Here is a 12997-nt window from a genome sequence, read left to right on the forward strand (position 1 = left end):
TCTACTGCCTGTGGGAGGAGGACTCTAAAATGCCTCCTAAGGGGACTTCCCTGGTGGCCCAGTGGTTAAGAACCGCCTGCTAGTGCAGGGGACACGGGTTCAATCCCTGGTCCGGGAAGATTCCACATGCCTCGGGGCAATTAAGGTGGTGTGCCCTACAGCCCATGCTCTGCAACGAGAAGCCCCCAGTGAGAAGCCCTTGCATTGCAACTGGAGAGTAGCCCTTACTCGCCACAACTAGAGAAAGCCCACACACAGCAAGGAAGACCCAGTGCAGCCAAAAATTAAAACAGCCCCTGGGATGCCCCCAGCCCCCGTGAACACTTGTGTGATCCTGGAACTGAGACACCAATGGAGTCTACTCCTGTGATTAGGCTGTGTTGTGTGGCATGGTTGACCTTAATGTGTGGGAAGGTGTCCAGGGAGGCCTGACCTAACCAGGTGAGCCCATTAAAAGCAGAGCGTTTCCTCCAGCTGGTAGAGGAAGAGGAAGCCAGGAATTTGAAGCGTAGAGGGGATCGGAGCCCTGAGATATCCTCTGTTGCTGACTCGAAGATGGAGAAGCCACGTGGCGAGAAGTTGGACAGCCTCTCGGAGCCAAGAGTGGCCCTGATGGCAGCCAGCGGGGAAATGGACCTCCGTTCTGCAGCTGCAGGAGCTGGAACGCGGCCAGCAGTCAGAAGGAGCCTGGAACCTGCCCCAGTCCCTTGCACAAGGAATGCAGCCTGGCAGATGCTTTCATTTCGGCCTGGTTCCCAGGCCCTGAGCAGAGGACCCAGCCACACGGGGCCCAGACGTCTGACCTGCGGACCTGTGAACTGCTGAATGGACACAGAGCGGAGCCGGGCTGAAGGGTTCGCCCCCGGCTCTCGGGCCCCTGCCTCAGGGAGCCGCCCTGTGAAGGGCCTAGATCAGGGAGCCCCCCGGGCTCCACAGAAGCAGGACTTGGGCTCCCCCCAGCCACACCCTGACCACACATGCCCCGCCTTGACCTTTTTCTGTAAACTGAGGTGCTCTATTTGTTGGCTTCCTGACCAGGGAAAACTGTCCCAGAAAGCCAAGAGCACCCCCCACCCCCACCCCCAGAAGTCCTCAGCGAGGTCTGAACGCCTGCCCTTCACAGGTAAGGGGGCTCAGGGCAGGCCGGAGGCTTCGTGAGGAAAGCCGGACTACAGAGGGCTGGTGAGGCTGGAGGCTTCGGTGCTGGGGCCCTGGGATAGGCCTGGGACAGCCAGGCTGGCGGGGGTGTCCCCGCTCTGGCTAGGTAAAGCCTTGCCCTGCCTCCAGTGGCCTCGTGGGGATCCAACCTCCTGGGTTTAGAGAAAGCCTTTGTCGCTCGTGTTTCCTGAGGGTGAGGCATTCCTGAGTCACAGGAAGGCTGACTCTTGGGTCCTTAGTGTCCCATGCCCGGGTGCACAGCTGGCTGGCCCCTGCCTGCCTCTGACCCCTTCCTTGCCTCCGGGTCCCCACCGGGCCATCCCCCTTCGCCTGCACACCCCGACTCTGCCCCTGCTCTTTGTGGGCGGGGGTCAGTGTGTCTGCATTATCCTTTAGCCTTTGCTCTGGGCGGGGGGGGGGGGGGTGTCAAAAGGCTGCCTTTCAGGTGGCCCCGGTGCTGCAAGCTTCCTTCTGCCCTCAGCATGTCCTCATCCGCTGCTGCCCGACAGGAGGGAGGCGGGAGGTTCCCGTCCACTGAGGGCATGTGGTGTGCCAGGCCTCTGCCAGCCAGTGACTCTCAGGACCGGGGAGGAAGGACTCTTCCCCGCGGAGCCAGGGCAGTAAGGCCAAGGTTGCCAAGATGGCCTGGGCTTTATTACGCCTGGTGGGCTGCCAGCTGCCTGCCCTGTGGCCCGCCCCTCAACCTGCAGGTTACATGGGCCGCTTCTGGGGCTGGTGCGCCGGGCTGGCCTGGCCCCTGCCTGGTGACAGCCTCCTCCTCAGCCTGGCCAAGGCCCGAATGGGGTTCTGGGCGCAGTTGGTCAGGTAGGTCATGTCCTCCAGGGAGGACTTGCCAGGCCGGCTGTGGGGCTGCAGAGGCGGGGATGCCCGGGGCTGGCCTGGCAGGGTCCTGCCCGCACTGGCTGTCCTGCTGCCTGGTGGGTGCCGCCTACCCGGGGCCCTGTGGGAAGACCAGACGGCAAGACCTCCCGTGAGTGAGCGAGTGAGCGGGCTCCCCCGCGCCCCCAGCCACATGCCCCACCTCTGACAAAGCCTCACTCACCCCGGGGACGTCCTTGGGGCCTGGGCTGGGGGATCCGCTCCCTGAATTCCCTCGCCGGGAGGGGCCCAGAGCTGGTCCTCGGGGATCAGCTATGAAGAAAACTGAACTCAGCAAGGCCCAGGGCCCCTCTGCACCCAACAGAGAGGGCGCCATAGAGGGCGGGGTCCGGGAGGGCTTGAACCTGTGGCCCAGGCCTTCCTCTGAGAGGCAGGTTTGGGAAGCCTCCTGGGGCCTGTCAGCTGTTAAGTGTGGGAAGGTTTGCTTTTGGACGAGGCTCCTGGTGCACTTGAAATAAAGGTTCAAAGGGCTGGAAGGGGGCTTGGAGGGGGACGACACATAAACACCCTCATGCCTTACTGAATAGTGGGAGGCTTTGCAGCAGGCACAGCTAAAGTCACCTGCCGGAAGTGCCCTACATGCTGGGAGCAGGGCTGGCGGCAGGTTCCCCAGGGAAGCCCAAGACCTCCGCTGGGTCGGTGGCGGGGGAGGGCCTCTTCCGAGTCCCCAGGGGCCGGCCCCACTCGGGCGGGGGAGCCATACTGCCCACCTTGAGGCCCCCCTGCTGGGCCACCTCCCGGATCTTGGACAGCATGGACCGCAGCCGCCCGTTCTCCTCCTGCAGGACCCGGATGCGGATGTCGTTGGCCTGCACCTGCCTCTCCATGTCGTCCGTGACGTTGCCAGAGCCTGTGGGGACGCATGCCTGGCACCACACCCCAGCAGGTCAGCCTCTTGCGCTCAACGGGACAGCACTTCCGGGGGCAGACACGCTGTGCCTTGGGCCGGTGGCCCCATGGGCACGGGGAGGTGGGCGGGGTCGGTGCTCTGGGCCTCCCGCATCTTCCTTCTCCTGAGGCCTTGCCCCCGCTCCGTACCCCCCTGCCTGCTGGGAGGTGACTGCAGCCTTGCAGAATTTGAGCGTTGGGGTGGGGGACAGGAACTGGACCTCACTGAAGATTTAGCAAATAGGTAACGAAGTGAAGCTCTTCCGAGGCTACCCGTTTTTGGAGGGCCCGAGAGACAGTGACTTGCCCAAAGTCATGGCCAGCTCCTGGGTTTGAGTGCCAGGAACTCAGTGAGGCTATTCGTTCCCGCTGCTGAGGGGATGGGTGCTTCCCCCCTCCACCCCGACTCTGTGAACCAGGCAAGCTGCTGCCGCTTGTTATCCATTTCCTGGTTCGTCACCTGCCTGTGGGGCGGTCAACAGGGCATCACGAGGCCCAGCACTCAGAATTGACAACCTACGTGACCAGCTAGATCGCACTGGGTTATCCTGCCAGCTCTGCACCGGATTCACCCAGAGCTCTAGGCACTGGAGGGGTTGGGACGAGGACCCAGGTGGCCTGGCAGCCAGTCTTCCACCGCGCTGGGTCCCTAGCACTCCCGTGCCATGGGGTCTCAGACACTGGACAGTTGGGGGTCACCGTGCCCTTGGAGGTTTGGGGAGATGCCGGGACGGGGGACACGGAAGCTGGGCCAGGACTGGCATGTGGTGTGGCACAGGGCACAGGCCACAGAGGCAGCCAGACCGGTGTCTGGACTTGGCTGCGTGACTCTGAGCGGTCACCTCACTGCTGGGCCTCTGTGTCCCTGTCCACACCAGGAGTGGACAACACAAGGCACCCCGTGTCACAGGGGCTCTGGAGGCCACAGTACTGCACCCCCCACCACCACCCTCGCTGCAGGCCCCAGTGTCGTGCCCAGACAAGCAGCAGCCGCCGGCCCGCCCCAGGCCCCGGCGTGTCCTCTGCACCAAGCCTGGGTCCCTACTTTGGATCTGGGCCTCCGCGGGCCGGTGCAGGTCCGGGAAGGCCACCAGCAGCCTCTCCCGCTGCCTCAGCTCCACGAGCTCCCGCTCCAGCTCCGAGATGGTCAGCCGCAGGTCCGTGGTCGCCTGCTCCAGGCCTTGCTTCTCCCGCTGCAGGCTCTGCAGCAGCTCCTGGGGGCGGGGCAGGCTCGGAGCTGAGGACCGGCTCGCAGCCCCGCCCCCCGGAGGAGCCGGCTCCGCCCCCCGGCCCGCCCCGCACCTGCTGGGCCCGGAGCTGGCACTGCCCCTGCTCCCTCTCGCCCTGCACGCACTGCAGCTGCTCCTCCACGTGGGCCCGCTGGGCCTCGGCCTCGTCCAGGCTGCCCCGCAGCTCCTCGCGCTCCTGGTCCAGGCTGTCCAGCTGCTGCAGCAGGGCTCGCTGTTTGGCCTGCAGGGACTGAGCCGGGGGTGGGCGGGAGGCCATGAGGGGCACAGGAGGCGACCGTCCCCAAGCCCACCCCCTGTGCTGCATCCCGTCTGTGCACCTCCAGGCAGGGGTAGGCGTGGAGGGGCGAAGGGAGCCGGGTCCCAGCCCTGGGCAAGGCCAGGGCCCTAGGCTTGCAGACCCCGCCCCCTGGAAAGCAGTTGGCCGACTCCCATCAGCCTGGCTCCCCCACTTCTTTCGGGTCACGTCTCCACTCAGGAATTCTCCGGAGGTCTCCAGCATGTCCCCCCTCGGTGGAGTTCCGTCTCCCCGCAGCCAGCCTTTGTCGCGGGAGCCCAGGCGCTGAGGAGGCCCCAGCCTCACCTCCTGGTGGCGGACCATGCTGTCCACGCGGGCCTTCTCCTTGTCCAGCTCCGTGCTGGCCCAGCGGATCTGCTGGCTGGCCCCGTCCAACCGCCCTGCCAGCAGCTCCACCTGCTGCTCCAGCTGCCGCACCTGCTGCTCGGCCTCCAACCGGTGCTCGGCCTCCGCCTGCAGCTGCTGGGCCTTGCTCTCTGCAGGACGGAGCACGTGTGGGAAGGGGCAGGGCCCGGGAGCACCGCGGACTCCCCACATGGCCTCTGACCCAGGATGGGACCTGGGAAGGGGGGTGCAGGGCTTGTCACAGCACGTCTCTGGGCCTCGGTGTTTGTCCTCAGCCACAGAGTGGGGCTCTGAGCCCCGCCCGAGGGTGGGTGCTGCAAACAGAAGGCCCTCTCTGGGTGGGAGGTGGCATCACCCAGCGGTGTGGCCAGTCAGTCCCAGCCTCCTCTGTGGTTCCCTTAGCTTTGCCCCCGAAGCCCGGGAGACAGAGACAGGGGGCTGGTGGTCCGGCCGCCGAGCGCAGGGCTCCCGGCGCCAGGCTCCACGGCGGGACTCCTCACCCATGGCCTGCGTGGACTCGCGCTGCTGCTTCAGCTCCCCCTCCAGGCTGGCGACCTTCATCTTGAGGTCACTTGTTTCTGTGGCAGCCACGCGAGAGAGGCCCTTCAGAGGCTCCTTCAGAGGCTCCCCAGGGCCTGGCGGGCGCTTCATGCCTAGTGCGGCCCGCACCATGGTGGGACACTTGGGAGGGGCTCTGGGGAGGTGCTGGCAGGCCTGGCCCCTCCACCGTGCTTTCTCTGGGCGGCTGCCCCGTGTCTGCACCTCTCTGGGCCTCCATGTCCTCCCGGGTGGCCACAGGGAGGCTCAGAAAAGGCGGCAGCTTGCCCCAGCTCCCTCAGGCTTCACGACCTCCATGGGGGCTGGCCCGCTTCGAGGCCCAAGGCCGTGTCTCTCTGCCTGACGGCTTCTGCGGAGGCCAGAGGGGTGCCTCTGCCGGCTGGGGGTACCAGGGTGGCATGAGCTCCCAGCAGTTCCCTTCTGTGACCCACAGGAGTGTATGAATCCCCCGGCTCCCTTGCCCCTCTGGTGGGACAACTCCTGTTCTCCACAGGCTCCTGCGTTCCCCAGCGGGATGGGGCTTAAGCTCCGGCAGGGTGGCCGGCCTGGCAAGCGCGCCCCTTTCGCTGCCTTCCGCCCCCTGCGTCTCCTGCCCACTCCCAGCCCAGGTTTCTTCCACACCCTTGATGCAGGGTCGGCTCCCTGGGGAGCCCGCACTCCAACGGCAGCACGCCCAGTGCTGGGGGGCTGACCTGCAAGCAGCTGCTGCCTCTCGCGCTCCCACTGGGCCCGGTGCTGCTCCGTCTCCTCGGCCTGCCGCTGCCGCGCCCCCTGCTCCTGCTGCAGGGCCTGCTCCAGCTCGGCCACCTGCATCCTCAGCCCGTCCTTCTGGCCCTCGGCCTCCTCCAGCTGGGCCCTCAGGGGCCCCACAAGCTTGCCGAGGCGCGCCAGGTCTTTGCTCTGCTCGGCCGCCCAGAGGCCCACGGTGGCAGCCGGCAGCGGCCTGTGCCCCATGCTGTCCCGCACCAGCTGCTGGAAGCGGCCCAGCGAAGAGGGCAGGTTCTGGCTCTGACACAGGTTGATGAGCACCTTGCCCACCTCCCGCAGGCTGCCCTGGACACTGGTGCACGCGTCACAGGGCACCAGGGCCGTCTCCACGGTCTGGGCGTGGACACTTCTCGTGTTCACAGCCGTCCTGCCTGGACGCTGTAGCGAGACGCTGACGGCGAGGCCATCCCGCTCTGGGCAGGCCTGGGGCAGACTTGGCACTGGGGAGGGTGGCTTGACGAGCTGGGCGGTCACCAGTTCCGGGCTCCCAGCTGGCTCGCCCTTGGCTGTGGGCTCGGAGGTGAGGGTCTCTCCTTGATTTGCCCTTTTCTGTGGTCGGGGAAAGAAAGGGGAAGCAGGTGAGGGAGACGGGCCTGGGCGGTGACCGGCTCCCTGGGGATCTCTGTGACAGCAGCCTCGCCCAATGCTCAGACGGTATCTGGTAGCAGCGTGAATGGGGGCGCGCCTTCTCCTGTCTGCGGCCTCCGTTACCAAGCCCAGGTCAATGTGGGTACATGCCTGGCACTGGGCGGGTGACGTGGTGACAGACACAGCTGCCGGGCGCTGGGCCCTTGCTGGGTGGATTCACCTGCTCGCGTGTCACTGAAGCCACTCTTGGTTTTGGTTTCCTTACCATTACGGTGACAGCGGTCCTGCCCACAGGTGCTTGTGAGGGTTATGGGGTGACCCAAGACAAATGGGGCTCATGTGAACCCCATCGGGGCTTCCCTGGGGGCTCGGATGGTAAAGAATCCACCTGCAATGCGGGAGATCTGGGTTCGATCCCTGGGTCTGGAAGATTCCCCTGGAGAAGGGAATGGCTACCCACTCCAGTATTCTTGCCTGGAGAATTCCCGTGGAGAGAGGAGCCTGGCGGGCTACAGTCTATGGGGTCGCAGAGGCGGACACGACTGAGCGACTAACACTTTCATAATCCCCATTACTCAGCCACACCCTGGGAGGGAAGAGCTGCCGTCACTCCCACTGCACAGATGAACAAACTGAGGTTCAGCGTGGGCAGCAGTTTCCCGAAGTCCCACAGTGTCAACTATAGAGCCAGGTGGCCTAAACGTGACCCTCAAGGCTTGCGTCGCTAACTTCCAGGCTGCGTAGGAGCCAGCGACGGGCGCGGTGCTTGCGTGGTGGGCAAGGCGGCTGAAGGGGCTGGCCTGAGGGTGACCGCAGTTGGGGAAGGAGAGTGATGGACCCACCTGGAGGGCTGCCTGCTGGCTGAGCATGCCCAGCCTCAGCAGACTGTTCCAGAAGCGTCGTACTGTGAGCCCCACGGACATGCAGGGCCCTGTGGCCCGGGCTGGGGGCACTATCTGCTCCAAGGTTAGGTTCTCCAGGTAGCTCGCGCAGCTCTGAAGCAGCAGCAGGAGCCTGCGGAGACGGTAGGGTCGACTGGGGCAGAGCCTGGTGCCAACGCACCCGGGCACCACACGACCAGTGGCCTCCGGCTCTGGAGACTGGCCTGGGTCTCAGGGGCTCGGAGCATCTCACAATATGCTCTGCCCAGCCCAAGAGCCACTTCCTCCAGGAAGCCCTCCCTGAGGCCAAGCTTGGGGCCTCTTCGGGGCCTCCTGGGTGGCAGCGCTTCTGCTTGGCTGCTCCCCACTGGACGGGAGACTCTGGGAGGTTGGAGGTGCTGGCTGAGCAGCTGCCTTACGTCACGGGGCTCAGGGCCTTTACCTCACAGAGGACACAGCTGAGGCTCCCACGGTGGGGGAGGCCACACACGCCTCAGGGTGAGGGTGCCGGGCAGTGGGCCCTGCAGTCTCCTGGTTCCAGCTGTGTGTGTGTGTTGGGGGGGCGCTTCTCCTGTGTGATGAGCTGCTTCTGTGACAGCAGAGGCTGGAGGGAGAGAGGTTGGTCCCTCTCCTACCCCGATGCAAGGGCTAATTTTAAGGTAAAGGGGTGCTGGGGAGAGACGTAGGCATTTGCATGGGAACCTGGCTGTTTTAAAAGAAGAGGAACTGTGTTTACAAGACAGACCGGGCAGAAAAGTGACTTTCAGTTGTTGCAGGTACAAGAGGGCTGTCCAAACCCCCTGGGGCGTTGGGCCAAGAGGGCCTGCGGGAGGGGGTGCTGGGCGCCTCCCCAGCCCTGCCCCTCTCTGGCAGAGGTGCCTCCTCTGTGAACCGTGACAATGAATGAGCAGCCTGGGGATGGGGTGGGGGGAGGGTGGCCTGGACAGAGCAGCCAGGCAAGGGCTGGGAAGACATCTCAGCACCAGCTTCCTAGAAGGCGATGGGTAGACTGGGCTGTGCCTGGCAGGTGGGGCTTGGCCGGCCCAGAAAGGAGTGGGCGGGGCCTTCCTGGGAGAGGGCGCAGCAAGGAAGGAAGGAGGGTGTGTTCTGGGCTCACACCCCCTCACAGGGTCCGAGAAGTGCTTTCACACCCCCAGTTCCTCTAGGCCTCTGAGTGGTTACCCCGGGCCTCTTTGTCCCCAGGCAGGTCTCCCCCAAGCCGCTGGGGTCCCTGCCTGTCGGCCTGTGACCTCGTTAGCATGCAAGGTTTGGAGCACAGGGAGCCTGGGGCTGCGGTCCCCAGGGAGTGGAGGGTATTGACCCTGCTAACATGAACGACACTGTAGAAGCGATGGCGCTGCAGGCGGGGAGTCCAGTGACCTCTTCCCAGCGGGGCCAGGATGCGGACAAGCGCACCCCGTGTCTGGTCCCGTGACACAGAGAAGGAACAGGGTAGAGCCTGCAATGGAGACTCTGAGCAGCAGACAAAGCGTCCTCGACATGCAGAAACCCTTAGAGGCAGCTGGAGAAGCAGGTGTCAGAGCCGCGGGGCCACACGGACCGACGGGGTGGCCGGCAACTCCCTGAAGATGGACGGCGAGACACAGCACAGCACAGCACAACACGAGGAGCTGACCTGGCCCTGGACGGCACGCGCTCAAAGGTGATGGCTGTCACCGCCGGTGCCGGAGGGGACCCCGTGGCTGCTGCTGGGGTTTGAGGGGCGGGGGCCGGCATCCTGCGGTGAGCGGGTTCGGGCGAGGCCCTCACCTGTCAATGACCAGCTCCAGCAGCACAGCGTGGGCCAGCTGCGTGAACTCGGGGTCGCCCGGCACGTGGTCGTAGTGCTCCAGCAGGGCCACCATGTCCAGGTCACAGGCCACGCGGTCGGGGAACTTCCAGGAGGGGAAGCGCACAGGCCCGGCGCGGGAGAACACGTCGACGATGGCGCCCTGCAGGTCGGTGAGGTCCTTGCGCAGGCTGTCCATGCAGGCCGGGCTGCCCAGCAGGTGCGCCATCCTTGTGGCTCCTGGGGTGGGCAGAGAGGGCCCCCCATGAGCCAGAGCTGCATGGCTGCTCCTGGAAGAAGCTTCCGGAAGCCCCAGAAAACCTGCTGAAATCCAACCTTGACAGCAGGAAGTCTGTGGCCTGGCCCCTTCGGGACATGCTTGTGGGTGACCTCACCGGCCTCCCTCTCGTCCACCCCACCCCACGCCCACACTGCCGAGGCCGTCGGTCCACAGCTCCTCTGAGGACCTGTGTGCCAGGGCCCCTGCTGAATGCTGGGTGCCTAACAGCTGTGTTCCCAGGCAAGAATACCGGAATGGGTTGCCATTTCCTCTTCCAGGGGATCTCCCCAACCCAGAGATCGAGCCCGAGTCTCTTGTGTCTCCTGCATGTCAGGCAGATTCTTTACCTCTGAGCCACGGACGAAGCCCATTTATTTTTATTTATTTACACAACTGTGCAGGAGGATGTACCCGCCGGCCTCCCCTCCCTGCGCAAAACCCTGGACAGGCCGCTGACAACTAAGAGAGAGTTGTAGCTACAGCAGGACAGGGAGCGCTGGGCCACTGTCATCTCCTGCTTGGGCCGCTGCTGCAGCCGCCAGCTGGGCCACGGGCCTACCCACTGGAATCCGATCCACTTCTGCTATGGAGATCTGGGCCAAGCCTATCTGACCACATTACACTGGCCAGCAGCCGCTTGGGACTCTCTCTGGCCCCGGGGAAAAGGCCGCCCCTGGGTACACTCCTCCCCTTGTTCTCTCTCCTCTCCCGTCCCCTCCACTTTGCACACCGTCGGCTACAAGCGGCAGCTCCCGTGCGGGCACTCATTTCTGAACCCGTGCCCATCTGCTCCTTCTGAGTCACACCTCCCCACTGCAGTGTGACCTGGCCACCTGGGCGGGGACCCTAGGGCCTGCCTGTACCCACAGGGGCAGGGAGACCCAGAGGGCCCCAGGGTAGTTCCTGAGAGCCAGCCAGCCTCCCAGAGGACCAGCCCTGTCCTTACCTCTCTACGAGTGTCTGTCCGTGGAGCTGGACATCTGAGTGTGCCTGGCTCTCGGACTTGCCTGCAGGCTCTGGGGCTCAAGGTCAGATGCTCAGCCAGCTGCCTGGCTTCCCGTGTCCAGCCCTTCGGTCCCTGGGAGTAGATTAAGGGAGAATTAGGGAGTGTACACTCTGGGAGGGCTTCCTGGGAGGAGGTTGCTGTGGAAGAAACGGGCTGCCCCAGGCGGGAGGAACAGCGAGGAAAAGAGCAGGTGGGGCTGTTGGCCTTGAGCTTGGGGCGCTGCTGGCTCTGACCACGGGACCTGCTGGGTCCTTTAAACAAATGAGGGAACTGAGGCTCTGGGAAGTTAGGGGGCTAGGCCAAGGTCACTCAGGGAGCTGGCATTCTGGCGTCCAACGTCTCTGCTCTGACTTCAGGCAGTGCTACTTCTAGAGCAGCACTGTCCAAAAGAAATACCATGCGAGCCACACATGGGAATGAAAATTCTATACTCACCACATTAAAAAAAAAGAGTAAAAAGAAAGAGGTCAATTAATTTTAATAACTATATTATTTAACTTTATATACCGAAAATATTTCTTCAATGTAAAATCAGTATAAAGATATTGTCTCAAAAATCCCATGTCTATGTGACATGCACAGCACATCCCAATGTGGACCAGCCACCATTTTCAAATACAGCACCACGTGGGCTGGTGGCTACTGCACTGGGCAGAGCAGGGGGAGGGGGTCAGATCGTGTTCAGTAAGCAAAAAAAAAAATGGTGACTGAGTACCTGCTATGTGCTGGGCACTGTCTTTAAAGAATAGGGGCAGAGCAGGGCACGCAGCCCAGACCACCAGGAAGCTCCATCTGAGTCTGAGGGTCTCTGCGGGGAGGAAGTCATGGGTGTGTCAGTACTGCAGTTCCACCCACAGGTGGGGTGATGTGGGTGGAAATACACACAGGTCACAAATACACACAGGTCAACGTCCCACCTACGTATGTTGCCCCAGTGACGACGTCTCATGAGATATCACCTATGAGATGTTATGTTCCCAAAGGATGGGGCAGAAACAAATGGAAAAACCGACTGAAACATTCCGGGTTTCCTTCCTGGAACTGCAACAAGGAAATAAATAAAGCAAGCAAGAAACCCCACCGTGGGAGGAGGGGTTCTCAGGAGGTAAAGCACCTGGAACTCAGGAGCTTGCTTGTGTAGACACAAAGACACAATAACCTGTTTGCCCTCAAATAACTACAGTGGCCCTCTGGGGCCAGATGTTAGATTATGGTTCTTTTAAAAAAAAATTTATTTATTTTGGACTCTCTGGTTGTGGCATATGGGCTCAGGAGCTGTGGCGTGTGGGCCTAGTTAGTGAAGACAAAGCAAGTAACTGCACTAGTAGAAGAGTAAGAAAGGCCTGGGTTTGGATTCCCACTCCACCATATAAATCTGTAAATGAGTTGCTCTAGGAAATAAATGATGGGAATGCATGTAGTGTTTGGCACATGGTCTGGCTCATGGTACATGTTCAATAAATCGTAACTATCGTTATAATTCAACGTTAATAGTAACACTAACGTCAATCAGCTATGGTGTGAGAAAGAGACACGGGAGGAGACTTGGGAGGGCATCTTTTCCTATCACTCCCCCCACCACACCCCCATTTCATAGGTGAAGAAACTGAAGTCCAGGCAAGGCTTCAGAGCCAGACACATTCTGGAGTTGGGAGGGAGGGGAGAGGGGAAAGGGAGAAGTCCCCAGGAGAAGCGAAAAGAGGAGGATTGGGGTGTGCTAGGGGACGGGGAAGTGGTCCGCGGGGACCAACCTGCGGACGTGAGGGGTGGAGCCTAAAGAAGAACCCTAGATCTGAGTCGGTACACCCGGCTCGAGTGCGGGACTATGGAAGGTGGGGGTGGAACTGGAAAAGGCAGGACCGCGGGAAAAGGGACCAGTGGGAATTAGGGATTGAGACTTGGGAAGGGGTCTGGAGGACGTGGAGCTGAAGTAAAGAGGGGCCTGAGAGAACAGGCAGGCGGAGATTTGGCCGAAGTGGTAGGCCAATGGGAGAGAACCCGGGACTTAGAAGGCGGGGGTCGTTGGGAGAAGGGAAATGGCCTGGAAGAGTAAAGGAGAGGGGGATCCAGGCGTCGGGGCGGGAGATGGAAAAAGTCTCACCAGTCTCCGGCGTCGCAGCCTGAGCCCCTGTGTCTGGCGGATTCATGGAACTGCCCCCAGACGCTCCTGCAGCTCCGGGGATCCAGTGCAAAACCTAACCCGGCTCCCCGACCGCTGCCACGGCAACGGCGTCTCGCTAGCTGGAAGGGCGGGAAGTGACGTCACGGATAAGGGGCGGGTCCGGACATGC

General features: G+C 62.7%; 1 protein-coding gene across 1 annotated transcript; it reads right to left on the minus strand.

Moving 5' to 3' along the window:
• Positions 1 to 165: 165 nt before the first annotated feature.
• CCDC157 (coiled-coil domain containing 157) lies at positions 166 to 12971 on the minus strand. The gene is made up of 12 exons (XM_043466965.1): positions 12808 to 12971; positions 10647 to 10778; positions 9402 to 9660; positions 7593 to 7764; positions 6087 to 6711; positions 5337 to 5414; positions 4777 to 4967; positions 4249 to 4425; positions 3992 to 4160; positions 2769 to 2947; positions 2222 to 2310; positions 166 to 2119 (listed from the first exon to the last, which is right to left on the minus strand). The coding sequence occupies exons 3-12, from the start codon at positions 9647 to 9649 to the stop codon at positions 1870 to 1872; spliced, it is 2178 nt and encodes a 725-aa protein (XP_043322900.1). The 5' UTR covers positions 9650 to 9660; positions 10647 to 10778; positions 12808 to 12971; the 3' UTR covers positions 166 to 1869.
• Positions 12972 to 12997: the final 26 nt, after the last annotated feature.

The sequence above is a fragment of the Cervus canadensis genome, chromosome 1 (genome assembly GCF_019320065.1).
Source record: "Cervus canadensis isolate Bull #8, Minnesota chromosome 1, ASM1932006v1, whole genome shotgun sequence".
NCBI classification, from domain to species: domain Eukaryota; kingdom Metazoa; phylum Chordata; class Mammalia; order Artiodactyla; family Cervidae; genus Cervus; species Cervus canadensis.

Bases quoted from the DNA above. Each gene is read 5' to 3' on its own strand.
- CCDC157 (XM_043466965.1), bottom strand. From the start codon at position 9,649: ATGGCGCACCTGCTGGGCAGCCCGGCCTGCATGGACAGCCTGCGCAAG. The intron at 5,415-6,086 runs GTCAGCCCCCCA...TGGCTGCCACAG, and splicing joins GAGGCAGCAGCTGCTTGCAG to AAACAAGTGACCTCAAGATG. The intron at 4,968-5,336 runs GTGAGGAGTCCC...TCCGTCCTGCAG, and splicing joins CGAGTCCACGCAGGCCATGG to AGAGCAAGGCCCAGCAGCTG.